The sequence below is a fragment of the Brassica oleracea genome, chromosome C9, assembly GCF_000695525.1.
Source record: "Brassica oleracea var. oleracea cultivar TO1000 chromosome C9, BOL, whole genome shotgun sequence".
In the NCBI taxonomy this organism is placed as follows: Eukaryota; Viridiplantae; Streptophyta; class Magnoliopsida; order Brassicales; family Brassicaceae; genus Brassica; species Brassica oleracea.
The window spans coordinates 2,630,938-2,658,474 of NC_027756.1; the positions used below are offsets into that span (position 1 = coordinate 2,630,938).

Here is a 27,537-nt window from a genome sequence, read left to right on the forward strand (position 1 = left end):
ACAGATATCAGCATGCAGATGAGAATTAGCATACACATAGTAAGATCAGTAACAGAGAGAGAGGCATCAACTGAGGTTTGCAAAGATCTAAATTACATAAGACAACAACTAGTAATTTGACAATTACCAATGATATGGCCTTCTTGACCAATGAAGTTTTTTTTTTCTTCCAACAAAGTGAAACATTCAAACTAAAACGTCAATTCCTCGAAGTCCATCCAATGTTCCAACGCGAATTTGAGGATAGAGTCAAGACAAACCACTAGACCTGTGACACACAACCATTATCCTGTTTACTAAACCAAATCTAGACATTCACATAATCATTAGATGAAAGAAACTATCGTTAGTAAAGCCTTACAAAGGTGGGTGTTAATGTTCATCTAGTAGTTGGAAGGAAGACTCGAATCAGCTCTCTCGCAGTCACCTTTTTCCTACAAGTAGGGCACTTGTTTTGGCGAGATATTGCCATCTTTATACATCCCTTGCAGAAGATGTGACCGCATTTCGTTGACATCTCCTCCGTGAACGGGCACATACAAATTGGACAAGAGAATTTCGGCTCTTCTGGTGGAGGAGGTGGAGCCTTTGAGCTACACACACTCTGCACATGCTCACAGTCGATGACAGGTTGATTAGGAGGAACCCTTCTCCGTTTGTTGGGAGTCAATCTAGTCGTACCACCTGCACTCACCCGTTCACCTGACTCTACATCAACCAGTAACCGTCTCCGACGTGCACCTGTTGATTTACTTCTAGCCTGGGATCAAAACAACAGAACAAAACGTGTGAGCTTTTTACAAAAAAAACACAGCCTATCCATCACTGCAACAAGGAGCAAACATACATACAGACATACCTCAGCGAAAGCACTTGCGGATGATTCAACGACATCATCTTCAATAGCATCTACATCAATCATGGCCGGAGCAGGCTGAGAAGGCACAGACTCTCTTTGAAGATCACAGCTAGGCACAATGGGAGCTGCTCTTACGGAAGCGGAGGTCCCTTCAAGATCAGTGGGTGCCACATTAAGATCAAACACAGCTTTCCTCCGTCTGATCCCTCGAGTTGATCTCCACTCATTTGTATTCATCTTTGTACCTGTAAGTAAGTGTTAGCCACACACACACACAATCTCTGATTAAACTCCTCGAACGTTATGTGACTGAAACTTACACAAAACTTTGACAGATATTCAGCGGTTTCAAATTCAAAAGAAATGAACTTTATCGATAATTCGAAAATCGAGAGTCATCATCATCCGTAATCAATAACAAACGATTAGTAGAGAGATAGGTACCTGAAGGAACTCTTCGATTGATTCGATTTCGAGGTTCGAGGTGCTCACAGTGAGGCGAATTTTGGCTCGGAGAAGATGGCCGGAGAGGGATTAGAGGAAAGCAAATCTCTTTAGTGTAATTAGGGTTTTTGAAGGATTGAGGAAACGAAACACCCAAAGGAAAGGTGAAGAAACGGAAACGAAGAAGGCACGCGGTCTTTGTACCAATGCGGTGGTGACACGTGTTGAAGAAGAGATTATGGTCTTGTGGGGGCCCACAAGTTCGAAACGGCATGGTTTTTTTTCTTTCCGTACTCCGCTTTTTTTTTTTTTTTCAATACGAGCGGAATACGGAAAAATCGTTGAGGAAGAAAGATTCATCACCTACACGTGGACGAACACCCTGCGTTCAAAAGACACGCGTCAAGGTAAGAGACCATTATCTTCCTCCGGTGTCAAAGACGAACCGCGACGACGGAGCTCCACCGAAAAGGAGAAGCAAGCCGAATAAGAAGTTGCTCAAACCGAACAACTCTCACCGGAAATCACTATCGATAAGAGGCTAATCTGAAAAATCGAACGCTTCGTGAAGGAAAGCATCTAAGTTCAATCGATCTAAAAAAACATCGATTTTTCTCCATGATTGATCGGACATCTTTAATGATACTGATAAGCTTGAAGATGAAACGGCCTCCTGAGGGGATAGGAAAGAGCAATCGATGGAGTAGATCAAGAATCAGTTGAGACAAAGCAAAACCGAAGCAGCGATCGAACAGAATCCTGGAGACAAAACTCCAGAGGGTAGCCGGCGAAGAAGATGCTATTGGAACCATCACTTCCCGGAATCTAAGCCGGCGATGAGATGCTATAAAAGCCATCTCAACCCAGAGTCAAGAGCCCGATAGATGGGAATCGTGGCCAGAAAGGACACGCAAACAAACTAAAACGAAAGCTTTATCTCTTCTTTGTGAAAGGTTTTAGAGAGAGAACAGAAATGAGAGAGAAAGCTCGCCGAATGGAACGAGTATCCAACCTTTGTACTCCGCTTCAAATTTGCGTTTTACATTTAAAATATATAAAAACTAAAAATAATTAATATAATTAATTTATTGTATTTATAATACTTAATTTATGTTTATATTCAAAATTTAATTTTGAAAATTATATTTGAAATTTATTTTTGAAAACGTTTTTCTTAAAAAAAAATATTTCAATTAAATGTATAATTTAATATAATACATTATTTCAATAGTAACAATAAAAATAAAATCTATAAATATTATAAATATCATATATCTATATTATTTTAAAATAAATAAATTATATATCATACACTAATTTTATATGATAATTATATATAAAATAATTTACTGCTTTATCAATCATTTTAATAAATACATTAACAAAAAACATATAAATTTTGTAACATAATACTGCATTTTTGTTAGCTTTACCAATCAGGTCTTATTCTCGACCAATTCCTGAGTTAGTTTTATTACTAAACCAGCTTAACTTATTGTTCCGGGTTAACACTCTTCTTGATATATATCTTCCAGCTGGAGAGTTGCTTTAGTTTCAAATGAGGAACTAAGTTTGTCCCACAACAAAAAAAAAAAAAAAAAAAAAAAACATGTATAATACATGCACTTACAAAAATAAAAGGGAAAATATATATTTTGTAAAAATAAAGTATAGTAGCTAACTTATTATTGAATATTGAAAGTCGGACGCAACATTTCATGTACATTTTTGTCATTCACTCACTCATGTACCTTTGAACCTCAATTGTAAATTGTATTAGCACGACAAACAAGGCTATATATATATAAACCCAGCTATATTACAAGTTTCATAAGTCTAATATAGATATTATATGAAGACAAATCATACGTACTGTTTGTTATATATGCATGTACTTGTGTCCCGGTTTGCAATGTACTTAGCCTAAAGCATTACCATGCAACTCATATAACAATAATAGAGACGAAATTGTGGTGTTATCAATCGAAATAAAAAAAATAAACACAAAAGAGAGTACGTAACAGCAAATAAAAAATTATGCAGAAGCAAACAACAAACAAGGAATTTGATGAAAAAGAAGAAACGAATTATCTTCAGTTGCTTCACTTTCGGCCCCATGGAGGGAAGCAGCAACTCTGCACATCACATTTTACCATGAGCGTCATGTTAGATTGCCAAATATTTTACGTATGATGATATACATGTGAGGGTTTTTTTTGCTGAAAAGTATATGAAAATGTTTCAATGTCTCGTACTCGGATCAACCAAATATCATTTAATGATATAGGGCAGGTAGGTGATTAAGGAGTACAGCCAAGGAATAGTAAGCTAGCTTGTCGCTGAATGTCAAGACTAATTGTGTATCATGTAAAAATATAATAATTATAAATGAAAAGTAGGTTATGATATATACTTTTGATGCATCAAGCATGGCTGTACTCTTTAATCAGAGCTTGCATAGTTACTCAAATAATTGTATGAAAATATAACAATAAAAACGAATATAAATACCTTGGGACTAGAAGGTAGCGGTTGGTGGTGTTGGTCGTTGAGTGGTCGACTCGGGGTGGTATGAGCAGATCCATTGTAAGACTTCACATTCCCACTTTGTCTCCTGTCTTCCTTCACTTTGTCAAAGATGAGTGTGTAACTCTGATTCTCCGAACCCGATCCTGGAAACGGCGGAATTGCGACCTTGGGGAAGATAAATTTATTTAGCGATATATTGATGAATTGTGACAAATTATTTTACCAAAAATGGTAAAAATGATATCATGTTGGAAGTGTTTGACACACTGCCGTCTCAAATTATTTATATGCCATATTCAAAAAAAATATTATCATCATATTAAACGAATAATGATATAGTTTTAAAAACTAATAGTTGGATTTTCTTTTGAAATAAAATGACCTAAATTCAGTACTATAATAAAAATTTAAAGTTGTATAGATTCCAATTTATATGTTTTTTTAATATTTTTTTAGAGTGAGAGCCGTGTTCGACCGGCTAAAAGTTCTTGTTCGAGAGAAATATTCTCGGTTAATTAATAAAAGTGTACGTACCCTTTCACTGTTCCGACCTCTAAGATTGGGTATCGGTTGCACCCTTGGAGGTTCATGTGGTTGACGTCTATTTGGTTCCGATGGATTTCCATGTGACCTACCTCCACCACATGCTTGATGGTTGTACGTTTCTGCTGGAGGAGGAGCTCTGACTCTGTTGTATCTTTCATTGTGTGCAGGAGACGATCTGAACTCGGTTTCTTCTCTGCTACTGAATCTTTCATGTCTTGGTCGTACATTGTGGTTTGGTGGTTGGTCATATCTATGATTCGGAGTTTGCGCAGGACTTAGATTCATATTTGGATACTCGTTGGGGTTAGACTTGTTTGCAGTTTGCTTCGTCCTACTCGCTTTATCGAACACTACCGTGAATGGAACATCTTCCTTCCAGTCTCCGAACTTGGGCACGTGTGGACGATTCTGTAACCACAAGAAACCAAAAGAAATGTCTTAGAAGACTAGCATTAAATTGCAAGCAAGAGACATAAATCTAAGGCGCAAGAACCATAAATCTCTATGGATGCTAATCATAATCCCATTAAACATATTGAGACTAAGAAAACAAAATAAGAATCGTGAAGTTCGTATACACATACAAAATGTTATAAGAGTCCATCAGAAAATTTTCGTAGTCATGCATGCACATTCTAAAAAACTTCCGATCTTTAACATGTTAAGTTTGCAGATTTAGGGATAGAAAGGAATCTAGTAACATAGATTAAAAGGCATATTTGATATTAACTATCTATCCACACAAAGGAAAACACATAGAAAGATATTAGACCCGTTGACTTACTGCTGCCATGTTGTTAATCTCCAGCAGCCAAAAAAAGACGAACTGCTTCAATGGCTCTGAAACAAAGATTATTTTGAGAAAGAGAGAGATGCATAAATATAAAGAGACGTGTCTACACGAAGGCGTTGACGATACATAAAAGTTGACTTGTATTTCTTGTGATTGGGTAAAACAACGACTGTTTCTACGTTGACTTAACCTGCTTTGCATTTTGACGAATGATTGATGAATATGTCTAACAAAACGACGTGCTTCACGCGTGTTTTAGGTACATACGTCCAACATCAGACAAACATCCCAAATGGTCGTCGATACTCACCAACTCCAAAGACGGCGCGCAAACTGGCTTTGGTTTATATTTCTAGACGAATAAAATATTTTAATTAAATACAAAAAAAAATATGTAAATTCTTGAAAAATCAATTAAAGCCTTGACCAGGTGCAAAGCCTGATGGGGAAAGGACTCCCGCCACTATGAAAACAATCGTTGGAACCTCTTCTCCAATCTCATGAGCCTTGTTAAAGTTTCAGAACAAAGGTGCAAAGCTTGAATCCCATGGATCCTTGGAGAACCCATTTCCTCGAAGCTGCTTCTTTGATGGGTCAGTGTTTCTCTATTTTTTCTTGCTTCTAAACAGAACCATAGGGCATTGTTAGTGAGATTGTTGCTTTAATTTAGCTCCGGGCTTATAGATTTCGTTTTCAGGTATGGTTTCTGAACAAAAGTTGATACCCTGGCTGGACTTTTTGCTGATAATCTAGCTGTTCAAAATCAAAAGAAAATGTAACCAGAGGGACAAAGCGGCAAAATTACCTAGTGGAGGTTTAAAAATATTTGGTAGCAAACGCCGTCTGTGGGGATCGAACCCACGGCCACGGGATTAAAAGTCACGCGCTCTACCACTGAGCTAAGACGGCTGGTGTAACCTCTAGCTTTATTTTTATTCTAGGCCAGATTAGAAAATGAATAGCAAAGCTTCAACTGTGTCCAGCTTCAGTCATTGTCCCCAGTGCTTCTACAAGGTTTCATCAAGAGAAGTAATATCCAAAGCTCAAAACGCTAAATTTTTTTTTTTTCATTCCAACATTCCTTTCAATCTTTCAATCTTTCAATATCAGTGCTTTTCTTTGTGTTAAAACTGTTTTAATCTCAAAACTCTACCTACTTTTTGTCTATTGACATACATATGAGAAAGAAAAGGGACAATGACAAGCACAAGTGCATGATCCTTTTCCTTTCTGACGATCATTCACCCTAAGCTTGAAGCAAACCTAAACGCAAGAAGTATCTTCTTCCTTGGGCCCTGAAAGCAAAAACGAACACACCTTGTAAAGACAGAGCAAATGGATGTCAAACAGAGAACTCAAATCTAAGCATGGTGATGAATGCATTATACATATTATCTTATTAGTGACCATCGTATCATGAATCTACAAAACAAGTAAGGACGAAAACAAATCATGTGGCAGTTTAATATGGATTTTTACCATTGGTATGAGAAGAGCTTTGAGGTCATCATCTGTCATATGCATTAGAGCATCCATATCAACCTGGAAAATGGAGAATTATATTTACCTGTTGTGGTTTCTTCTTGATAGCTTTGTTCGAAGCTGCTTTGGTTTCACCAGAAACGTTCATTACAGCTGGTCTAGTAGCCTCTCTTATAGCATTTGGAAGGTTACCAGTGCTCCTCGGTTGTGGATTCTTTATCCCAGATAGCTTTTGGCGCAGATCCAATATAGCTCCTCCTAGTCGAGTTTGCAAGCCATGATGTTTCTTTTGGAGCTTCAAGCGGAGATCTTTAGGGTCAACTCTGCGATCTTGGTTTAGTCAATTAGCAGAGAGTCAACAACCAAAAACAGAGATATACTATGCAAGGAGTTAAAAAAAAAAAAAAAAATCTATACTTGAGATTCGAGGCTTGTCATGACTGAAAAGATCATGCTCCCGCTTAAGACTACAGATTACAGATAGTGCTCGCTACTTCAAAATAACCTAATGAAGAAGACGTCACAAAAGCAAAATATAGAGCTAAAAGCTCCGTTACTTAACTATACATGTAGAAACTCGAAGCTCCTTAAGCAAATCCTTGATTAGCCTCGATTAATTTCATCACTTTTTTCAACCCAAATACATCAAGAATTTCTTGATCTCTAGCATTTCGTGAGAGAAGCCAATGCAAGAATGGCATTCTGGTTTCTGGTTAGGATGTTGTATTGTTAACCATAGATTAGATTCTTTAACTGTTTTTATTACACAGGAAAGCATATTCATTTTTGTTGCTTTCGTTTCCTTAATGTTTGAAGCTGTTGATTCAATTCAAAACTTGCTACATAAACAGATCTTGTACTTATACAAATATACATTGGTCACAAACACTCAACTCAAGACGTTATTAGAAGATGGACCAAACCCTCCGTGTTGATGCAGCATTGCGTCAATTTGATCTCCGTCCTTAATCTCCATCTAACAAACACAGTAAACCAATATCATTTTTTTAGAAAGGCTTAATTAAGTCTATATATATATATATGATAAAAATCTATGTACATACCTCATCAGGTGTTTTATCCTTATTAATCATCGAGCCTCCCTCTGATAAGAAAACATATGTTCCCAACTCCGCACCTCTCGCATCATCATACCGTTCCATCACTTTACTCATCTTATCGTTCCTTCTCATCCTAAACACTCTATGTTCCTCCTCGTCCTATATATACACATACATACTCATGTGTATATGATATAGTCTCATGTGTTAAACTCGATGATGTAAAGATTCAACATACCTGACCCTTCACACTCACAGTAACATGAGTCGGCGAGCTCGAGGCAGAGGAGGGGACACCGGTGGTGAGGAGGGTATGTTCCCTTTCCATGAGCTTCTCGTGGAGCTCATCTAGCGTTATCGGGATGTCACGACCATTAACCATCTCAACGATGGCTCGATAGTCATCTCCAAGACCATCTGTGATGATGTCAAGAAGATCTTCATGCTCCACCGGTGAACCTAGAACGGCAAGTTCATCTGCCGTTTTGATGATACTCTTCATGTACTCATCCACAGTTTGTGTGCCTTTGACAGAGCGCTTGAGTTCTTGTTTGATCTGTTTGATGCGTCTACGAGAGTGTGTCCCGTATGTTCCCGCAAGCATGTTCCAGATCTCCTTTGTAGTGGTGGCACTAGAAACGATCGGTTGCACGTTAGGAGACAAGGTGCCAAGGATAGCGCTGTAAAGCATTATGTCTTGTCTTTTCCATGGAGCAAAGAGAGGATTTAGTTTCTCTACGCCGTTGGTGACGACGGTGGGTGATGGTGTGTTCTCTGTTTGGTCGATAAAACAGTGAAGCTCGTGGGCCTCGAGAAGAGCACGCACCTGAAGCGTCCATGTGGTGTAGTTGTTGGTGGTGAGCTTGGTGATGCTCGCCATGTTGACTGATATCAAGGGGGTTTTAGGGTCCATGGCGTTGAAAACCAGTGCTGTTTTAGCGGAGGAGGATGATGTCTTGAGAGTTGACATAGGAGAGGAATCAATAGATCTAGTTTAGTGGCCAAGGAGAAGAGAAAGTGAGAAAAGAGAGAGAAAAGTGCTGTGATAACATGTAGTGTATATGAGTATATATCTAAGAATAGCATGATAATATATACAATAAATATTTTTACAAATGAGGCGATCGTACTAGGGTAAATCTAAAACAAAGAACGTATAGACAAATCTCAATATACTCAAAAACCTTCGTCACTTCCAATGCTTACATTAACCCTTCGCTCATTAACCCAATCTGACTGATCAGATCATTAAATACTAGAGATAGGATGCACTGTAGACTGTACTATATATCAGACTCATGCATGATAATGAAAAGACTAGACACAACAAGCACTGTATTATACTGCAAACTAGTGAATGAAGATGAAAAGACTATATACACACCGCTCCACGTACATTTAATTGTAGCCAAGGAACCTATCAGTTAAACATTTATGGTCAGTTAATGCTATATTTTATGAACTCTCGTTCACAAGTCACTCAACACATACGATTGGTTCTAATATTCATTTATAGGAAGAGAAGACCCAAATCAACACCTTTAAAGCCATTAACTAACTTGCACTGGTCCAGCTTCTAGTCTCCTTCTGATCTTTGGCTGAGTATCTTGTAAACAACAGTTCATTCCGGCGATTAAATCCCAGCGTGCGTTTTCAACGAAGTTCAGTGATTAACGGCGGTTTAGTTAATTTTTAAGGGAAGATCACGTGCTAGCTAAAAATATCCACGTGACATTAACGTCGTTAGTCTGGTGAGTTAGTAAGGCATGGACTCTGCTTATATAACTTAGGCCCATACGCCTTAGTTAAAATTTTATTTTAGGCCCATGAAATTATTGTTTCCTAAATCGCATAATATTTATTTTTAAATTAAGACTTATTATATGATTACCTACCATTTTTAGTTATTTTATGGTAAAACGTTATGATTATTTATTGCAATTTTTAACACCTTTGTCCATATGTGAGTTATATACTCAGTTGAATAATGTGAGAGTACACAATTGGATAATGATTTTATAGAAAATGCATTAATTCACCATTAGTCATCACTGACTATTGACTAATAGAATCTGATTATATTTTAACGATGGACAATAAAAAAAAAATTAACGTGGCAGTTAACAGAGAGTTAACACCGATAGAGAGAACACAGAGTGAGAGATTAATAAATCTAAAAAGTGATCATTGATTAATGATATAATTGGAGAGTTAAGGAGCAAAAAAAAAAAAAAAATCGCGAGAAAAGAGGAAGCACGACGACAGATTAGAGAAACTAGGAAGCGTGCTTTGCAATGGTCTTTTCTCTCATAAATATTGACTGTTGTCTTCTTTGAGAGAGAGATAATAAAGTCGCCTCTTTTAATATTTTCTTTGTTCTGTGAAGGTAAGCAGAAAGCACTAAGCACATATCTCGAGAGGTCAGTGATATAACTGCTCTCTGCGTCTTCCATACCTCGCGTGCATGTATTTCGATTTTAAATTGGTATTGATTTTTTTACCTTTTTTCATTTTTTTTTCTGGGCAACGGCTAGTTCTTCAGATGGATTACGGAGAAGATGGGTAACATTCTCTCTTTTGTTCTTTTGCTGTTTTGTTCATCTCGATTTTGATGGGTCTGTTTTGGTTTGATTGATTTGATTAGTGTAATATAGAGAGTCATAGTGGTCTGATTCATTTCTGGGTTACTTAATGTTTCATCAAGTTCTCGTCTTTAGGACTTTGGTTTTAGCTTTACCAATGCTCCCAAGTTTCTAAAGTCTCCCCCTTTTTTGTTGCAACGGTACTCTATGTTTGGCTCTTCAATCATTAACTAGGCTGTGATGTTGTGGAGAATGATGTTTTACATTGTGCTTCTCTATTTCGAATCGTTTGAGTTGTTGGTTAGTATGCTTATGGGTCTCTGCTTAAGATTTTTTTAGTCTTCACTCTTTACATGTAATTGAGTTTGATCATGTGACTGATATGTCTAAATTTTTTTTGCAGTGGCCCCTCATGGAATTGGCAAACGCAGAGCTATGATCACCCACCACAGTCTACTTTCCGTAAGTTCTTAGTCATTATTTTAGTTTCTTACAGCACTTGCGACTAAAATCGTTCTTCTGATTCCAGCTGATGTGACCATGACTGAAGTCACTTTAAACCAAGAAGACCACTCCTACATGTTTGATGATGATTCCACCCCGGTCAAGGCCTGTAGCGAGCTGGGTTATCATGTCACAACAGGTTGGAATCAAGTTTTATCATTTTTTTGATTTTTTCAGATGTCTATTTTCATGACGGTTTCTAATAAGCTAATGAGTTTGGGGATTCAGATGAAACCATCAAGAAGATGGAAGTGCAGCAGAGTGAGACGCGCTCTGCTGTAAAGAGGCGTCGGATGTTGCACTTCGAAGACCGGCCTATGGAAACATCCCTCTTCAGCTCTGAGTGTTTCTCTTCAATCCTTAAATCAAGCGTGAGTACATCAGTTCAGTACAGACCTCTCTGTGGTAATGGTTTCTTTTGTGTTCTGATTGATGTTTCTTCTATGAATGTTTAGGCTAGAGATGAAGCATATGATGAGCTTTTACCCGAAGGATCTCAGCTTATACAAGGGTTTTCAGAAGACGCATCTGCCTCAAGCTTGGAGGGTCTTGATCTATACGCAGAGGAGTGGTACGCTGATTGCTTGAATGACCCCGAGACTCAAACCCTACCTGATGACTTGTACGTTTCCATGTTTCTTTTTATGTTTAAGTCTCTTATTTGCTTTCAGTAACTGATTACTATTTGGTGTTCTTTCTCTCTCAGAAGCTTTGGTTCCCCTGAGGTCCAGATAGATGTTTCAGGTCAGACTCTTCTTTGACTTTGCTCTTGCTCTAGCTTTACTTTCTATAAACTCCATGTGTGTTTTGGGTGCAGAGTACTTAACCGTGCCACCAGAAACAGAAACCAGAGAAGTCAGGAGGCCAGTGACTAGATCTTCTCCAAATGTTATCTTTAAAGGTAATAATAATATACTAAACGTTTTTGCGTCACACAAAATGAAGAAAACAAAAACATCATTGTAATGTATATAGCAGGTAGGAAGTCATTTGCAAGGCCGGCTCCAAAGCTACCATCATCTATTATCTACCCATTTGCGTTCATCAAACCGTGTGGGGTTCATGGAGACATGACTCTCAAGGACATCAACCAGAAAATCCAAACTCCACCAGCTAAGCCAAAGGAAGACAAGGAAGAGGCTCCGGTGATCCAAACCTCAGCGTTCTCAGGGAAACCAGTTGTTGGGAAGACTAAAATCCGCACTGAAGGAGGCAAAGGAAGCATCACAATAATGAGGACGAGAGGCTAAGCTTAAAGAAAATCTAAACTTTTTTGCCTTATTCTCATAGGCCCTTCAATAGTCAAGGAGGGTCTTTAATCAAAGTACAGCGGCTAATATTATGAATCAAGTTCTTGTTTTCATTTTGGTATCTTTTGTAAGAAAGTGGAACTGATCAAGGATCTGATATTATGTGGTAGGATGTTTTTTGGTTTGTATAAAAAGTTTCTTAGTTCTTAAATGTTGTAGGAAACTTTTAATATCCAAAACTTTGTTCATGTATGTCTCTGAACTCTCTGAGCTTTTCAACCTTATGTATATAAATTCGTCATTTAATATTTGAATATCTGTCATGTGAGACCCGCTTTTGACACTAAGTCACGTGAAAACGTATTTGATATACTCAAATCAATCGAACTATCAATAAATATCAATCACGTCAACTATAATCTTCGAATTCAAGTGAACCTGTAATTTTTCTTAAATACGGATTTGATTTCATGTCATGTTGATCTCGTGGAACAGAGAGTTGTTATGATCCTCTTAGCGTGTAGGCCCTTTTGGTTAATATTAGTAGTTGAGAAGAAATAAATTGGAACTCAAGAAAGATAATATCAGGACAAAATCTCATACAACACGCTAAGTAATGATAAAGTATGATTGGTCGGTTCAAAAACATGGGAAGACAGAACACTACTAGTGATGATGATGATGATGATGATCTTCTCTCAGTACTTAACAGGTGCAAGAATTTCGAGCTGTGCACCGAGCTTCTCTTCGGCAACCTTCTCAGCCTTGGCTCTAAGCTTGTTAAGTTGTTTCTTTCTCTCGTATACCACTTGAGATCTCTCCTTCCTCTTCGCCTCCAGCTCCTGTTTCAATTCCACATTAATAATTACATCAAACACCACTAATAAAGCTTAAAAAATGTTTCATAAAGGTTGGAGAAAGAAAGAGATGCATCATACCTTGATGGTGTCGTAGTGGTTCCACCCGACTTCAGAAGAAAGGCGACCCAACAGACAGTATTTGTGACCAGCTTGAAGCCTCAACACCCTTGCAAAGTGAAAAACGGATGATTACAAATACGATAGAGAAGTAGAAAGTCTGTGAAAAAGGGTAAAAAGGGACAAACTTGAGAGCATCGGGGATCACCATCCTCTTGACCTTGTCGTATGGTGGAGGCACACCTTCGAAAACCTTCATGCGAGCAAGTGCAGCAGCTCCACGCTTCGTTTTATGTGGAATCATACTGCAAAATCAAATCAACACAAGGAAGCTTTCACTCAGCTAAAAATTACTTCAAAAAAAACAAAACTTTCACACAAACAACTCTTCCAAATACTTTATACAACCAAACAGAACCTTTAACTCAGCTAAAAATCACTTAGAAGCCAATACATTTGCACACAAGCAACCCTTCTAAATACATAATTCAACAACACAGAAACATTCTCTCAGCTAAAATCACTACAAAAACCAAAACTTTCAAACAAGCAATCTTTCCAAATATATTAGAAGCACAAAGAATCATTCACTCAGCTAAAACCCTTTCGAAAAATAAAAAACTTACATGTAACCATTCCAAATGCATCATACAACAACATATAAACTTTCACTAAGCTAAAGAATTCACTTTAAAAACCAAAACTTTCACACAAGCAGCCCTTCCAAATACATAACACAATTACAAATAAACATTCACACAGCTCAAAAACCACTTCAAAATCAAAACTTTCACACAAGCTACCCTTCCAAATACATCATACAACCACCCAAACACTTTAATTCAGCTAAAAAACCACTTCAAAGACCAAAACTTTCACACATCTAAACCATTCCAAATTCATCACACAACAACACAATCATCTAACCAGTAAATGCACACAGAGATTGATATAACGAACCCGCGAACAGTACGCCAGAAGATTTTGGAGGGAGCACGGAAGTGAATGGGCCCGTGCGAGGGCTTGGTGTTCATACGCTTGCGAAGGAACCTCATGTACTTCATTTTTTGTCGGACAAGTCCACCGGAGAGGCAAATCTCCTCGCACCGCACGATGACGACCTTCTGCCCGTTGAGCAGCTCCTTGGCCACGATCGACGCCAGGCGCCCCAGCATGTGGTGACGCGCGTCCACGACCACGCGCTTCGAGCATATGCCTGATCCCGACACCATTTTTGTGTGCTTTTCTTCTTCCTTGTGGTGTAGTAAGCAAAGAAGCGGCTCGCGAAAATTATATCCGACAGCAAGTCTGTGTTTTGACCTAAGGGTTTTGAGGGTACTTTCGTCTCTTTCCGAATATGTTTTTTTAATGGGCCGAGTAATTAATTTATATGCTGTCTTGCCCAGTGCATAAAGGCCCATTAGTGATCGTCGGGTAGGAATTGTTTTACAAGCTATATAACTCATATCAACAACATTTTCATCAGTTTTTTAAATATAAAGTTTGTAGGATTCTACAAGTGAATACATGAATAAGAACTTGGTTTTGCAATTCTTTTTTTTTTATTTCCAGTAAAATCTAATCCGATTAAAAAGGGTTCAAATATCCAAACCATTGCAAGCATTGTATATTGAGTTCGCATGTGTGTGTTATTGCAAGGTAAATGATTAAATTAGGAAAGAAGTTCTTACAACGTTTAAATTTATCTACATTAGACGAGAAAGCGACCTCCATTCTAATATTTTAGACATTTATTGTGAATTTTTATCAGTTTCTAATAGTTTTGTTGTAAATACCACAGCAAGTTTTTGGACAATTGTTATTTGAATATGAATGAAATTGTTTTGGTCTGCCATATATAATTAAAAAATATTAATGCTGACAAAAAATAAGCTAATTAATACGATACTAGGTTAAGATCTGCGCCTTGCGCGAGATCAACATTATATATAAAAATTATTTTATGTATTAAATATTTTTACATATTATAAAATAATAAATATATATTAAATAATTAAAAGTCAGTAACTATTAAATATATGATTAAATTGGTGCGAACATATAAATCATTTTTATTAATCCATAAAATATTTTTTTTATATTTGATAGAATATGTAATTAAATTTAAATGATACTAACATAGATAATATATTTTAGTATATTTTTAATATTAATGTCTATTAAATGATTTCTACTCATATAGTTTTTTTGATCATTTGTATCTTTTATATATAAAAACAATTAAATTACTGATAACAAAATTTTCATTGTGGGATTAATAGTTTTGGTAATTTATAATTTCAAAAAAAAGTAAGTTGTCAATGATTGTTCAAAACTTTTATCAAAAAAATTGTTCAAAGTAAATTCTGAAACTAAAATATTGTATTTTATATGGTTTATAGTTTAATTTAAAACGATATATATATATATATATATATATATATATATATATATATTAATCTAAATAATTAATTAAATTAGACTTTTCACTTATATAATTTTTGTAATCATTTGTATTTTGTCATAACAAAAATTTTAAACCGTGGATCATAAAATTTGAATGTGAGACTTTTAACAATTTTAGTGATTTATAGCCGTTTGTAAAAATTCAAAATATAACATATACATAAAAATCTAATTTTTTATTATATGATTATTGTGGTTGTTTAATTTATTTAATAATTTAAAATTAAACAAATATGATAAAAGATACACTATTTTTTTTTATCAAATCTTTATTATTCAAAATCATTAATTGTCATATATATTTTAGCCACATTAGGAAATTCCGTAAATTTTATTTAGGGAAATAATAAAATACATTAATAATGATTTTATTGTTAGTTTAATAAAAAACTTATTATATAATTAGATGACCAGCATATTTCTCTAATGATTCTAAAATCATTATAGTGATGACATGTGGTTACAAAAAAAAAGTTGCAATAATTCTCAAATAATATACAAGGGACGATTAGGTAAAGTTGAAGGATATCTAAATGAGATTTATTAGCAAGGCGCCAGATCTCTAAAAGCTAATTAATTATTAACCCTATCACTTCACCACACACCTATACTGACAGGGTAAAAAAGGCGGTTGGTGAAAGGGCCCATAACAGATTAGATTCCATATCCCTTTTGAGTTTTTTTCTTCTGTTTGATCGAAGAATGGGCGGAGACGGCAAAGTTTACACCTTGGCGGAGGTTTCTCAGCACACTACCGCCCAGGATTGCTGGATCGTCATCGACGGCAAGGTTCCCACTACTCCACTCTCTCTTTATCACTCTTTGGATTCACGATCTTGGAGTTTTTCAATCTCACTATCTGCATGTAACGTAACCTTAGATCTGATCAATCTTCGTTAGCTATAGCTATAATTCACTGATAATTAGGATTAGTTAATTCAAAATGTAACTGTTGATTCTTGCCTAAGAAGAAACTAACTCTCCATGTCTATTTGATTATAATTTTGATGGTGGTGTATAGGTTTATGATGTGACCAAGTTCTTGGACGACCATCCTGGTGGTGACGAGGTCATCTTGACTTCTACAGGTAACACTCACATGTTTCTTCTCTTATGAGGTTTTTTAGCAAATTCATTACACAAACAAAAATGTGTTTTGTTTTTTTTTTTTTTTTTTTTTTTTGTAGGGAAAGACGCGACGGATGATTTTGAGGATGTGGGACACAGTTCGACAGCTAAAGCTATGCTAGATGAGTACTATGTTGGTGATATTGATACAGCCGCTGTCCCAGCCAAAACCAAGTTTGTTCCTCCTCCTTCTCCTAAGCAGACCGAGTCTGACCAGAGCAAGAGCTCGGATTTTCTCGTTAAGATCCTTCAGTTCCTTGTTCCTCTTCTTATCTTAGGCTTGGCTCTCGGTATCCGTTCTTACACCAAGACTCCTTCTTCTTCTTGAGGACTCTATTGGGTTGGGTCTTTGAGTCTGGTTACACTCTTTGCCCTCCTTTATATCTATCTGTCTGTCTTGTAAAGACTTCAAAATATTGTATTCTCTTTTTGAAAATCAAGTGGATCAGCTACATTTGTTTGTCTTATATTACATGGTTGAACTTGAGTATCACTCACTCGCAGACTATTATTCTCAAGCCTTTGTCTTAACACTCACTTAAAAAAAGCAGCAATAGGTAAGAGAAGAGAAAAAAAATAAACTGAGCTAATCAGTACTTGCACAAGTTATCTCCAGCACCTTTGACTCTGTTTTTTAAAGACTGCTTTGAATTTGCGTGAATGAGTCCTCTGCATATCTCTCTTCAATGTCCCTTCTCTTAGATCGTTAAGTCTCATTCTCAACCTAGCTAACTCAAGTTGCAGTTCTCTGTTTGCTCTCCTCAGAGACGCATAGTTGTCTTTAGGCGACATTGCTGCGCTGAGAGCTCCACTATTGATTCACCATGACTTTGGCTTTGTCTCTTCGTCTGAAAAAGGAGAGCACAAGGAGCTTCTCAGCTTAAGCTGCGCATAGTAGTAGAAAACGAGCAGCGTTTGCTCCTGCCTCTTGTCTGATCTGATAACCCTTCATGTGCCTGATAGAATAAACCAAACATAAGTATCAGCAAGATAAGCAAAGTAGAGCTGTCTTACAAAGCAAGTAAGTTACTTTAAGATAGAGATCAATGGTGTGGTATAAGTCATCAATAAGTTTTAATATGTTTGAAAATTATATAACATATACTCTCTCCTTTTCCAAATGTAAGTAGTTCTACCAAAAAGAATTTGTTTCACAATATAAATAGTTTACATATTTCAATGCATCTTTTCATTTATTGGATATTGTGTGAACAATGAAATAATGTTGGGTTTTTTATAATTGGTTGAATTAATTGATTAAATGATATATTTTTTTCAAATTACAACTTCCTAAATATTTGTGTTTTTAAGCAAAACTACTTACAATTATAAGCGGAAGGAGTATTTTTTTTGAAACATGGAATATTTTATAGAAATTACTAGCGTCAAGAAGATAGTAATAGGAATGTAGAGTGTCCACTTGTGAAATACAATAAATATTTGGTGTTAGAAGTAGAATTAAAAGAAGACAATAGACATGGAATAAAAAGAGACCCTTAATGAACGCATAATCTGTCTGCTTGCACGTTATTCGATTGCTTCCTGCATTTTAACGCTTTGATTGTCATTATTGTTGTCTGTCTGGTCTCCTCTCCAATAGAAAAAAAAGTTTTTGTGGGCTTACAACCATAACATACAGTACAAACAAGCATCCTATGCAACACATATTTTGATCTTTTTATATTTATATAGATTGAATTCATTCTAGACATTGGACCACCTTATTCTTAAGAGCATCTTCAATGAGACTCTATTTTTTCCTCTATAATTTACATTAAAATAGAATAACTCTATTTGAAGCAAAAGTTACACTATAATAGAGTTACTCTAATTTTAGTGTAAATTATCGAAGAAAAAATAGAGTGTCATTGGAGATGGTCTAAAGCTCGTTTAGCCCAACCATTTTAATTTTTTCTGACCTATATTTTCAAATATAGATCGGTGTAATCCGATTGAAATTGGCAAGTTCAGTTACATTCTGAAAGCATTTGAAAACAATATAGATTTGTGCTTTGTAAGAGCTTACTGAAGAACATGCACCAAATGAGAAATAGCTTATTAAAGTTTTATTGGTGCAACGAAAGAGTTTAGAATTGTCACCAAGAGTTGATCTCATAAAAGAGTTTCAAGAAGGCTGCTCAAAGAGTTGAACAAATTAACATGCTTTAGCAAAAAAAGTTGGAAATTAAATAAAGACGTGGCGCAAAATAAAGATTATGCTTCATGCAAAATCTTTTCATTATTATATTTTATATAGTTTAGAAAAAAAAGGTTGGAAAATGCTACTTAAACAAACTATACGGTCGTCCTCTTGCTCATATTGACATGCATAAGTGCTATGACTGTGTGCTTTTCAGAAGGATTAAGCAAGAGAGCGAACGAGAGTTTGAAAAGAAGGAACAAAAAGTCAAAAGCCTTTCGTAGTCAGTGGTCCTTCTTTTGGCATTATCTTGTACCAAATAGTACTAAAGGTTCAAACAAAACATTGAACAAGCTGAATACAGATACTCCCAAGTGTGCATTGGTTAAAGAGATGACATACGCGAATCTAAGTATCCCAAAACGGGATTCGTATTAGTCAGCGGGCCCGTGATCATATCATACCACACCCCGTGTTGGTGCGTGTGTATAAATCACCTTACGTGCATGTATTTATGCAGCTATGTATGTTCACTTTCAACCCATTCACTTCAAGTGATTAAAGTAAACAAAGAACAATGATTGGTTTCGAGATAAGATTTAACAGTTTCATCACATGGTGCTGCCCAATTTTCGAGAGACGTTAAAAAGTTAAAACAACAGAGATCTTCTCGATGAACACTCTAACGCCATCTCCAATTCAACTCCAAAACAATAGAGAACTTTTTTTAGTGTTGAAATTACATTAAAATAGTGTGATTTTGACATTAAAATAGTGTTATGGGTTGGAGATACTCTAATATATTTGTTGTCTCATGTTTTGTCTGTTTCTTTCGCTTTTCATAATTCAAAACTGCAGTATGAAAGTATTAACTTATAATTAAAATAATATTTAACACAAATTATTTATGGCCGTGTTCGTTTACATGTCGCGCGACCTGCGACATACGACCTGCGACTGATCGCAGGTCGCAGGTTGTTGTTCGTTTTGCTGTCGCGTAATATGCGACCTGCGATTGGTCGCAAGTCGCAAGTCGCAAGTCGCAGGTTGTTGTTCGTTTTGATGTCGCGCAACTGATCGCGCGACCAGTCGCGGGTTCCCATTTAAGTCGCCCGAAAAAACAGCGACTAAAAATTAAGAAAATTTTGATCGCGCGACTGGTCGCATGTCGCAGATCGCAGGTCGCAGATCGCAGGTCGCGCGACACGTAAACGAACATAATTTTAGTCGCAGGTCGCATGTCACAAGTCGCAGGTCGCAAGTCGCGTAACACGTAAACGAACGTAATCTTAGTCGCAGATCGCAGGTCGTGCGACACGTAAACGAACATTACCTATATATACCTTAAACTATTCATTCACACAGAAACACATTCACGTGCTGTAGATCATGCGTCAGGATCATGTCATGAGAAAAAGAGTGGACCAATCTGTGTAGTTGAATGAAGAGTATATATATTTTAGATTTCAGAGTAAGAACTCAGCTAGCAAGTCCACACGTGAACCCTCCTATAGGTTTCTTGAGCCATTAAAAGTCTACATCTGAATCATTTTCTCACACTACATGCTTACACACATCATCATCAACATATACGCATAGCTTTGAATAAAAACATGAGAAAAAAAAGACTCAACAGGAAAAAAAGATGAGCAAACAAATTCACTAAGCATCTAAATCCTCAAAAGAGATTAGTACAAATGGTATGAGGTTCATGTCCCTAAAACTACTTTCCAACTTGTTCTCTAACCACATTATTACTTTTTAAGATTACACTCCTGTTTAAAGGATTTTGATGTTCGGTTAATCTGTCTAATTCATTACATTCTTACTTCACACCATATCACAAAAGCTTGCTTCCTTTTGAACTTCATGGACTGACTTGTACCCACTCGTAGCGTCCAGTGAGGGGCACATCATTCACAATATCGAAGTTGTACCTGAAGATATTTTTTTGAAACACATGAGTGTTCATCCTCTAGTAATGCAGCAAAACAAAACAAACCAAATAAAAAAACATCCTTACTTCTCCACGAATAACCTCTGCTGTTGCTGCTCTGCATAGGCAAAGAACTCCTCCAGTTCACCAATGGTTGGGACCGTGCTATCTTTCGTTGGTGTACGCATCGACCTTGTGCTAGACCCTGGTGTAACAATGATCTCCAGATCCTCAACAAAGTTACAAGGCGTGCTCTCCCTTGTGCTGAAAAGAAAATAATCATTAGAAAAATTCAATTTAACATTCAGAGAAATAAAAGAAGCTTGATTTAACTAAAAAAACAAAAGCTTGCTGAGAGTATATGGTCCCATGGGGATTACACAATATGCAATAAATAACAAAGAGAAGTGAAAGCACACATTGTCCTCTACTAAGAGAAGTTACCCCAAAATAACAGAGAATACTACAAAAGTATTCCCCAAGTTTGCAAAAAACCTACTAGGTCCCATGAGCATGACCTCACACTACAGTACTTGCACTACACTTATGAGGAAAGTGTCAATTTTTCATATGATTTTACATATTAAAAGCTTCTGACATTTACACAACAACCATTTTTGTAAAAAACATAAACCATGTGTTAACAAATCACAGCTTAATGCATATCACTTCGAAACTAATATGCACTAAAACATGAACCAAGTTACATGTATATATAAAAAGAAAATAGTTTTGTTACATATATAACCTCTGCAATGAGGTACACATGGAACAGACAACAATAACTCTGAAAGTTCTAATCTTTACACCAAAAGAAACCGATAGTGAGCAGTAATCACAACATTAGCACATATCAGAACAGAGTAAAGTCCTAAACAAAACCGAACCAAACATCAGATATATAAAAAAAAAAAAGACTTAAACTTTTAGTTGTACGACTAAAGCTAACAAAGTTTCAGACAAGCCTAATAACGCTCTTCACATATTGGGTAAAACAAGCTTTGAGTAAAAAAATAAATCAAACCAAAAACTAACATGTATTTTTCATAAGACAGAAGAAAGGAAGTAACTTTAAGCAAGCTAGGGCACAAAAAGACCGAACCTTTGTCTTGTCTGAAACTCAGGACTGTTCTCTCCACAAAAACATTCATCACCCGAACCAGCTACGCTCGAGTTAACCGAGTCAATCTTCGAACCAGACTCTTTAATCCCCGGTTTAAGCTGTTTCGGTTCAACCAGCGACGGGGGTTTCTCGAGACGGCGGCTACGGAGCTGGAGATAGCAAGAGGAGTCGGGGGCGGAGGAGGAATTAAGCCTCTTCAAGGCTAGGGTTTTAGCGGCGGCTCTGGTGCGAACGCCCAAAGATGCTGCTTCAGTGGCTTCCATAGAGTCGATAACACCGGTAATCTTTGATTTCTTAATGTATTTCCCCATCTTCGGACACTCGAGAGGCGAAAGTAGGTCGGAAGCGGGAAGAGAGAATGGGAGGGAAAAGACTTCGAGGAGGGAAGAGAGAACAATGGAGAGGGTGTTCGAGTTTTTTTGTGGGGTTACAAATTAAAGAAAATGAGAAACAAGGTTTCACCATTTTGTTTTATTTTTTAATTAAATAAAACCCCACAAATTCTTCATTATTTTTCTTCAGGGCCTTAATATAATAAATAGCCCATATCCGTCCGTGTAACAATTTGTTAGATTTTTTTGTTGTATTTTTTCTTAAGAATATTCTTAAGCAATTTGGTACACACATATTTTATACTTAGTGTTTTATATTTTAGCTAACACAAAACTTATCTACATGATGGCTCTAAACGGTAAAGATTACTTCGGACCTGACTGGTATAATCGCAGCGGTTGTGATTGCAGAAGTTTGTGGATGCGGGTGGTTGCGCGGTTTTAAGATATTTATACGACTGGTACTACGGTTAGAAATTTGTGTGTTTACGAGATACTTATGACTGGTTAACCACCAAATACAACAACGTTTAAATAATAAATTAACAATATTTACATTTTATATAATTATAAAAATATTAAACATCATAATATTATAATAAATATTATATTTTATTTTAAAATTTTATTATATAAATTAAAATATAATAGATATATTTCAGTATTTCTATTATTTCAATTTAAAATTTAAAATTTTTATTTTCATTTTTGTATTTATATTGATATTATTTTTAAGAAAAGAAAAAAATGTTTACCCTCACGCAACCGTAAACACTAGCTGGAACCAGTTTCTAAATTTAAGAGGTTTAAAACGGTTTGAAGTGGTTTAGATCGGTTTGACTGATTGTTGCAAAACGCCAACAACCGCTACCAACGGTAAAAATTGCGTTTGCGAATGGTAGCGGGAAAACCAGTGAGGCCCTTTGGTCCAATGTTATATGTTTAATCCATAATGGCACCAATATTGTTTGCACATGACTATATTTTCACAAATATATAATCTTTGTCTCCTTTCTTGTATACTCATCGAACCCTTGAAGATCAAACACTCGTTATGACTCATCTTCACGATTTTAAAAACAAATAAAGAGGGTGGAAAACAAACAAAATGAAGAGACTAGTCAAAGGAAATTGAGATCATATGATTCGATGGTCGTGGCCTATATTTTCTACCGTCGAACTTGTTGCCTGAGAATCAAATGAAGAATAAACTTACCAGTAGAGCTGGTGTATCTTTAATTGTAAACTTGGCCTAAAATAGTTTTATAAATTTAAAGACCGGAAGCTGATGCTTCCTTAGCTTTTTGCCAGGGCCGGCACTGAGTATGATATGTTGTATTCCCAAATCATATGATCTCAATTTCCTTTGACTAGACTCTTCATTTTGTTTGTTTTTCACCCTCTTTAAATGTAACACAAATTTGGGTTAGACGGTCGTGGTCTTAACCAATTTTTTGGGCTTTTTTAATTGGGCATCTTCTTCCTCAATCAAATTTGATCTATCTTTTTTTTTTTCTTTTTCTTGCAAGGAGCAATGTCAAAGTGATAGAATGATCTTGCTACCACAATTCACCTTATTTGCTGCTTAGGAGTTTTCTTGTGTACTTCCATAAGATGTGATTTCTTACTTAGGAATCAAATGCTGAATTTCTGAGGCTTAACGCTACTTATGATCTATCCAAAAACATTGATGGGTTTAATAAGAATCTATCCAATTTTTTGGGCTTTTTTAATTGGGTCTCTTCTTCCTCAATCAAATTTGATCTATCCTCTTTTTTTTTTTCTTGCAGGGAGCTTGTTAAAGTGATAGAATGATCTTGCTACCATAATTCACCTTATTTGCTGCTTAGGAGTTTTCTTGTGTACTTCCATAAGATGTGATTTCTTACTTAGGAATCAATGCTGAATTTCTGAGGCTTAACGCTACTTATGATCTATCCAAAAACATTGATAGGTTTAATAAGAATCTATCCAATTTTTTGGACTTTTTTAATTGGGTCTCTCTTCCTCAATCAAATTTGATCTATCCTCTTTTTTCTTTCTTTTCTTGCAAGGAGCCTGTTAAAGTGATAGAATGATCTTGCTACCACAATTCACTTTATTTGCTGCTTAAGAGTTTTCTTGTGTACTTCCATAAGATGTGATTTCTTACTTAGGAATCAATGCTGAATTTCTGAGGCTTAACGCTACTTATGATCTATCCAAAAACATTGATGGGTTTAATAAGAATCTATATGTGTTACTGTAGTGAAAATCTATCTAATTTGCAAAAATAACTTCTACATGTTAGGATTATATAAAGGTGATTTGATGACCTGGCTTCTCATTGTTTTTGAGAAACCCATCAATGTTTTTTTTTGGATAAATCACAAGTTGTGTTATATTGTTATGTCTTTCAAAAATATATCAATGTGTTTGTTTATGTTCCAGCATATCCATGTTTACAAACATGAACATGCATGCCTACAGTGTAAAAAGTGATTCCTCTGTATGCTTAAGATGGGTTAAAATAAAAAAAAAACTAATCTAATTAAACATTTTTATCATTTTATAACTATTTTATTGAACTTTTTCCGATTAAACTACTTTTGATATTCAATTATTCTAGTTCAATGCAACCATATTTGATTTTCGATTTAAGGATATGGGTTCGAACTTATATCCAAGTATGTCTCCAAAGTTGATTATAATGGAATGAACCCAAACCTTAGACAACCACCAGCGTCAGCCATCAAGCAATTACGAGTGACCCACCCACAAGACATTATTATTATTGTCGTATATACATAGTTACATAAGAGAACATAGTGCTTATTGTCCAATCCATCAAACATGCGAACGGGAAAGCTATATGCATACTTAGCAAACTAATTGATTTATAAACGGCGAGATCTGTTCAAAAATTGGCAGTCTCTTAGACTTAAAACTAGTGGCTGTCCTCTCTTCAAACCCAAGAACAAAGTCATCGTCCAACATATTTCCCAAGACATCCTCCATCTCAGCATCTCGCCCACGTGGCAGTGAAGTCTCTAGCTCACTCAGAAGCTCAACAGCTCGTTGCCTTGTTTTACAATCATCCGAACCCGAAACCCTAGACTCGAGAACATCGTCAAGAACCGCTCTTCCCTCTTCAAACCTGCCTTGTTTGATAAGGCACATGGCGAGGTTGCAAGATTTGTTAGCGTCTGGCTCCACAATTTGGGCTTTTCTGTATACAGCTTCTGCCGACAAGTACTTGGCCTGTTGCATATATGCCCACCCCAAGTTCCCCTTTATATTTATTCAAATTAAAATCGATCAGTCCACCGTGGAAAAAGAAACATAACATAAATTAGATTAGACACTAATCATAGTGGAGCATTAATTACCAATAATCTTGAGATTTCTTGTTGAACGGTCACTTGAAACTTCTTGCCGTGTGATCTAGCGGTCTTGGTGGGTTTACCGTTGAAAGCCTCTCCTTGATAGATCTGTCTTAGTTTCCTCTTCAACAATTCAACTTGCTCCTCCATCCTCCCGCATTTCTATTCATTATAAGAAATCATGTCATGTGAGTGCTAAGATAACATATTCTTTTGATGATTAGTTTATAGTTTAAATCATCTCATGTGAGTTTTATGATAACATATGTGTTGATTCATGGCCTAGATTCACTAGACTATATAATTGCATGCAATATTAGAGTGCAAGTAAGTCGATAAATGTATGGTTATAGTAAGACCTTGTACAAGTCGATGAGGACGTTGTCGAGTGAATCTTGAGAGTTCTTGGAACAACGAGGACGAAATGATTTGATAGCTTCGATGGCTTCTTCGGAACGGTCAAGTTGTTTCATTACAACAGCCATGTCCTTGAGAGCACTGTCTACTCGGTCTCCTGTGTTAATGGCTTTCCAAAACCAAACTATTGCCATCTCCGGGTTCTTCTCTATCAACTGCAAACCAACAATATTACACTCTTAGTGTTATTAATAATTTGAATTCACTCTTACGTTCGAATATACATTAATGTATATGAGCAAGCAGTGTGCTCTTATAAAAATAAAAATAAAACAAAGTTTGAAAATATGTACCTGAGCATGTTTGGCTTTGACATAGGGAGTATCTCCACAAGGAACTTTATGTATCACATGAAACAATTCATTGCCTTTCATCATATTGTTTGATGTTGAGTTGATATTATTATTCTTCATTTTCTTCAAGCTTCTCTCCATCTATTTCTCTCGCTAAATATTGAAGTATACAGATGTCTTTAGACAGGGTGGGAGAGACAACCTCTGAACTATGTCTTATATATGTGTACGTTTGTAACTGGGACAAATGAATTAAGACTCTATTTCGTCTTTGTTCATGGGACCTGGCACGACACATGAAGAGGTATCACAGCAAAACGTGCCTTTTTACCATTGCATCTTTTCTTTTCTTTATTTTTATTACATTTTTGATATCTCTTATTGATTTATATTATAAGTTCCAAAAGACTCTTTCTCTCGATGTTCTTATCCTTGTCAATCCTAACTGTCTAGCTAGGCAAACATTTTTAGCTGAACTTATCGATTTACCTTAGACACTGCCTTTTGCGTTTGCATGTTGTTCAGCAAAACGGATATTTACGTTAATAGTGTGTTTTTCTTCAAAATTTTCTTACTTTTTTCGTGTTTGATTTGCTTGTTCACAACTGTACTAATACTATCACGTGTTATGACATGCTATTTCATATTTATTTTATAAATTAACCAAATCTCGTAACACTAGCTACAATATACTTGCAAGATCTAAATATAGACGCGCATATTAAGTTTCTCAATTTTAAAGTGTTTTATATAACTAATACATGTCTAATCGTTTTATATAATTAAGGTTAACTAAATTTGTTTCATAATTAAATTTCTTAGCTAAATCACAATTCATGTTCCAAACTAGAAAAAAAGCAGTATGTTCATGTACACTCTTATTTCTAGCTGTTTCACTACAAGAAAACATATTTTTTACGAGGGCGGTATTCGTTGTAAATTCGTCGTAATAGGGGCTTTACGACGAATTAACATCGATACGCGTTTCGTTGTTAAACGCTCGTCGTAACGGAGGTTTCGTCGTAAAGTCCTAGTTACGTTTACGAGGAAGTCAATTCCTCGTAAAGCGGAAGGAAACTATTCGTCGTAATGCCCTCGTAAACGACGATGTAAATACCTCGTAATAGTTCGTTGTAAAAGCCACGTAAGGCTTCCACGTAAAGTCGATGTAAACTTTACGAGGACTTTACAACGACTCCATGTAAATTCCTCGTAAATGTTACGAGGACTTAACGTGGAATTTTACAACGAATTTACATCTCCATATTTAAAATATTAATTAATTATAATAATTATATAAATTTTATAAAACAATAATTTTAAAATTTAAAATATTTGAAATAAAATTAAATATGAAACCAAATAATTTTTTT

At 35.9% G+C, this 27,537-nt stretch overlaps 9 protein-coding genes and 1 non-coding gene across 12 annotated transcripts; 2 read left to right on the forward strand and 8 right to left on the reverse strand.

Annotated features, from left to right (window-relative positions):
* Positions 1 to 44: 44 nt before the first annotated feature.
* LOC106315775 (E3 ubiquitin-protein ligase RFWD2-like) lies at positions 45 to 1,394 on the reverse strand. Its single transcript, XM_013753598.1, has 4 exons — positions 1,304 to 1,394; positions 860 to 1,104; positions 362 to 760; positions 45 to 268 (listed from the first exon to the last, which is right to left on the reverse strand). The coding sequence occupies exons 2-3, from the start codon at positions 1,094 to 1,096 to the stop codon at positions 380 to 382; spliced, it is 618 nt and encodes a 205-aa protein (XP_013609052.1). The 5' UTR covers positions 1,097 to 1,104; positions 1,304 to 1,394; the 3' UTR covers positions 45 to 268; positions 362 to 379.
* Positions 1,395 to 3,189: 1,795 nt separating this feature from the next.
* On the reverse strand, positions 3,190 to 5,324 carry LOC106316911 (RPM1-interacting protein 4-like). The gene is made up of 4 exons (XM_013754774.1): positions 5,163 to 5,324; positions 4,367 to 4,786; positions 3,815 to 3,997; positions 3,190 to 3,438 (listed from the first exon to the last, which is right to left on the reverse strand). Exons 1-4 carry the CDS (start codon positions 5,169 to 5,171, stop codon positions 3,406 to 3,408), a joined length of 645 nt encoding a protein of 214 aa, XP_013610228.1. The 5' UTR covers positions 5,172 to 5,324; the 3' UTR covers positions 3,190 to 3,405.
* Positions 5,325 to 6,008: 684 nt separating this feature from the next.
* TRNAK-UUU lies at positions 6,009 to 6,080 on the reverse strand. The gene has a single exon. It is a non-coding gene; the product is annotated as a tRNA-Lys (tRNA).
* A 332-nt stretch (positions 6,081 to 6,412) lies between these two features.
* LOC106314103 lies at positions 6,413 to 7,323 on the reverse strand. Its single transcript, XM_013752037.1, has 5 exons — positions 7,298 to 7,323; positions 7,071 to 7,120; positions 6,805 to 6,983; positions 6,651 to 6,713; positions 6,413 to 6,466 (listed from the first exon to the last, which is right to left on the reverse strand). The coding sequence occupies exons 1-5, from the start codon at positions 7,321 to 7,323 to the stop codon at positions 6,413 to 6,415; spliced, it is 372 nt and encodes a 123-aa protein (XP_013607491.1).
* A 219-nt stretch (positions 7,324 to 7,542) lies between these two features.
* LOC106314104 lies at positions 7,543 to 8,684 on the reverse strand. Its single transcript, XM_013752039.1, has 3 exons — positions 7,953 to 8,684; positions 7,718 to 7,873; positions 7,543 to 7,629 (listed from the first exon to the last, which is right to left on the reverse strand). Exons 1-3 carry the CDS (start codon positions 8,682 to 8,684, stop codon positions 7,543 to 7,545), a joined length of 975 nt encoding a protein of 324 aa, XP_013607493.1.
* Positions 8,685 to 9,965: 1,281 nt separating this feature from the next.
* Positions 9,966 to 12,261, forward strand: LOC106315901 (protein XRI1-like). 3 transcript variants are annotated; one of them, XM_013753741.1, is made up of 10 exons: positions 9,966 to 10,011; positions 10,101 to 10,134; positions 10,249 to 10,276; positions 10,700 to 10,758; positions 10,826 to 10,939; positions 11,029 to 11,171; positions 11,256 to 11,422; positions 11,507 to 11,544; positions 11,618 to 11,701; positions 11,776 to 12,261. In XM_013753741.1, exons 3-10 carry the CDS (start codon positions 10,257 to 10,259, stop codon positions 12,048 to 12,050), a joined length of 900 nt encoding a protein of 299 aa, XP_013609195.1. In that variant the 5' UTR covers positions 9,966 to 10,011; positions 10,101 to 10,134; positions 10,249 to 10,256; the 3' UTR covers positions 12,051 to 12,261. The 3 variants fall into 3 exon arrangements, with proteins under 3 accessions (XP_013609195.1, XP_013609196.1, XP_013609197.1); XM_013753742.1 differs by having other exon boundaries at positions 9,974 to 10,134; positions 10,257 to 10,276; XM_013753743.1 differs by having other exon boundaries at positions 9,978 to 10,134; positions 11,779 to 12,261.
* A 336-nt stretch (positions 12,262 to 12,597) lies between these two features.
* Positions 12,598 to 14,268, reverse strand: LOC106313602 (60S ribosomal protein L13a-4). The gene is made up of 4 exons (XM_013751464.1): positions 13,928 to 14,268; positions 13,156 to 13,272; positions 12,989 to 13,076; positions 12,598 to 12,892 (listed from the first exon to the last, which is right to left on the reverse strand). Exons 1-4 carry the CDS (start codon positions 14,197 to 14,199, stop codon positions 12,749 to 12,751), a joined length of 621 nt encoding a protein of 206 aa, XP_013606918.1. The 5' UTR covers positions 14,200 to 14,268; the 3' UTR covers positions 12,598 to 12,748.
* Positions 14,269 to 16,041: 1,773 nt separating this feature from the next.
* On the forward strand, positions 16,042 to 17,051 carry LOC106316195. The gene is made up of 3 exons (XM_013754065.1): positions 16,042 to 16,222; positions 16,455 to 16,521; positions 16,621 to 17,051. The coding sequence occupies exons 1-3, from the start codon at positions 16,136 to 16,138 to the stop codon at positions 16,887 to 16,889; spliced, it is 423 nt and encodes a 140-aa protein (XP_013609519.1). The 5' UTR covers positions 16,042 to 16,135; the 3' UTR covers positions 16,890 to 17,051.
* A 3,290-nt stretch (positions 17,052 to 20,341) lies between these two features.
* Positions 20,342 to 22,177, reverse strand: LOC106316438 (cyclin-dependent kinase inhibitor 3-like). The gene is made up of 3 exons (XM_013754329.1): positions 21,740 to 22,177; positions 20,725 to 20,901; positions 20,342 to 20,638 (listed from the first exon to the last, which is right to left on the reverse strand). Exons 1-3 carry the CDS (start codon positions 22,069 to 22,071, stop codon positions 20,569 to 20,571), a joined length of 579 nt encoding a protein of 192 aa, XP_013609783.1. The 5' UTR covers positions 22,072 to 22,177; the 3' UTR covers positions 20,342 to 20,568.
* A 2,639-nt stretch (positions 22,178 to 24,816) lies between these two features.
* Positions 24,817 to 26,339, reverse strand: LOC106317145 (protein SULFUR DEFICIENCY-INDUCED 1). The gene is made up of 4 exons (XM_013755002.1): positions 26,165 to 26,339; positions 25,814 to 26,026; positions 25,461 to 25,616; positions 24,817 to 25,362 (listed from the first exon to the last, which is right to left on the reverse strand). Exons 1-4 carry the CDS (start codon positions 26,303 to 26,305, stop codon positions 24,952 to 24,954), a joined length of 921 nt encoding a protein of 306 aa, XP_013610456.1. The 5' UTR covers positions 26,306 to 26,339; the 3' UTR covers positions 24,817 to 24,951.
* Between the last annotated feature and the right edge of the window lie 1,198 nt (positions 26,340 to 27,537).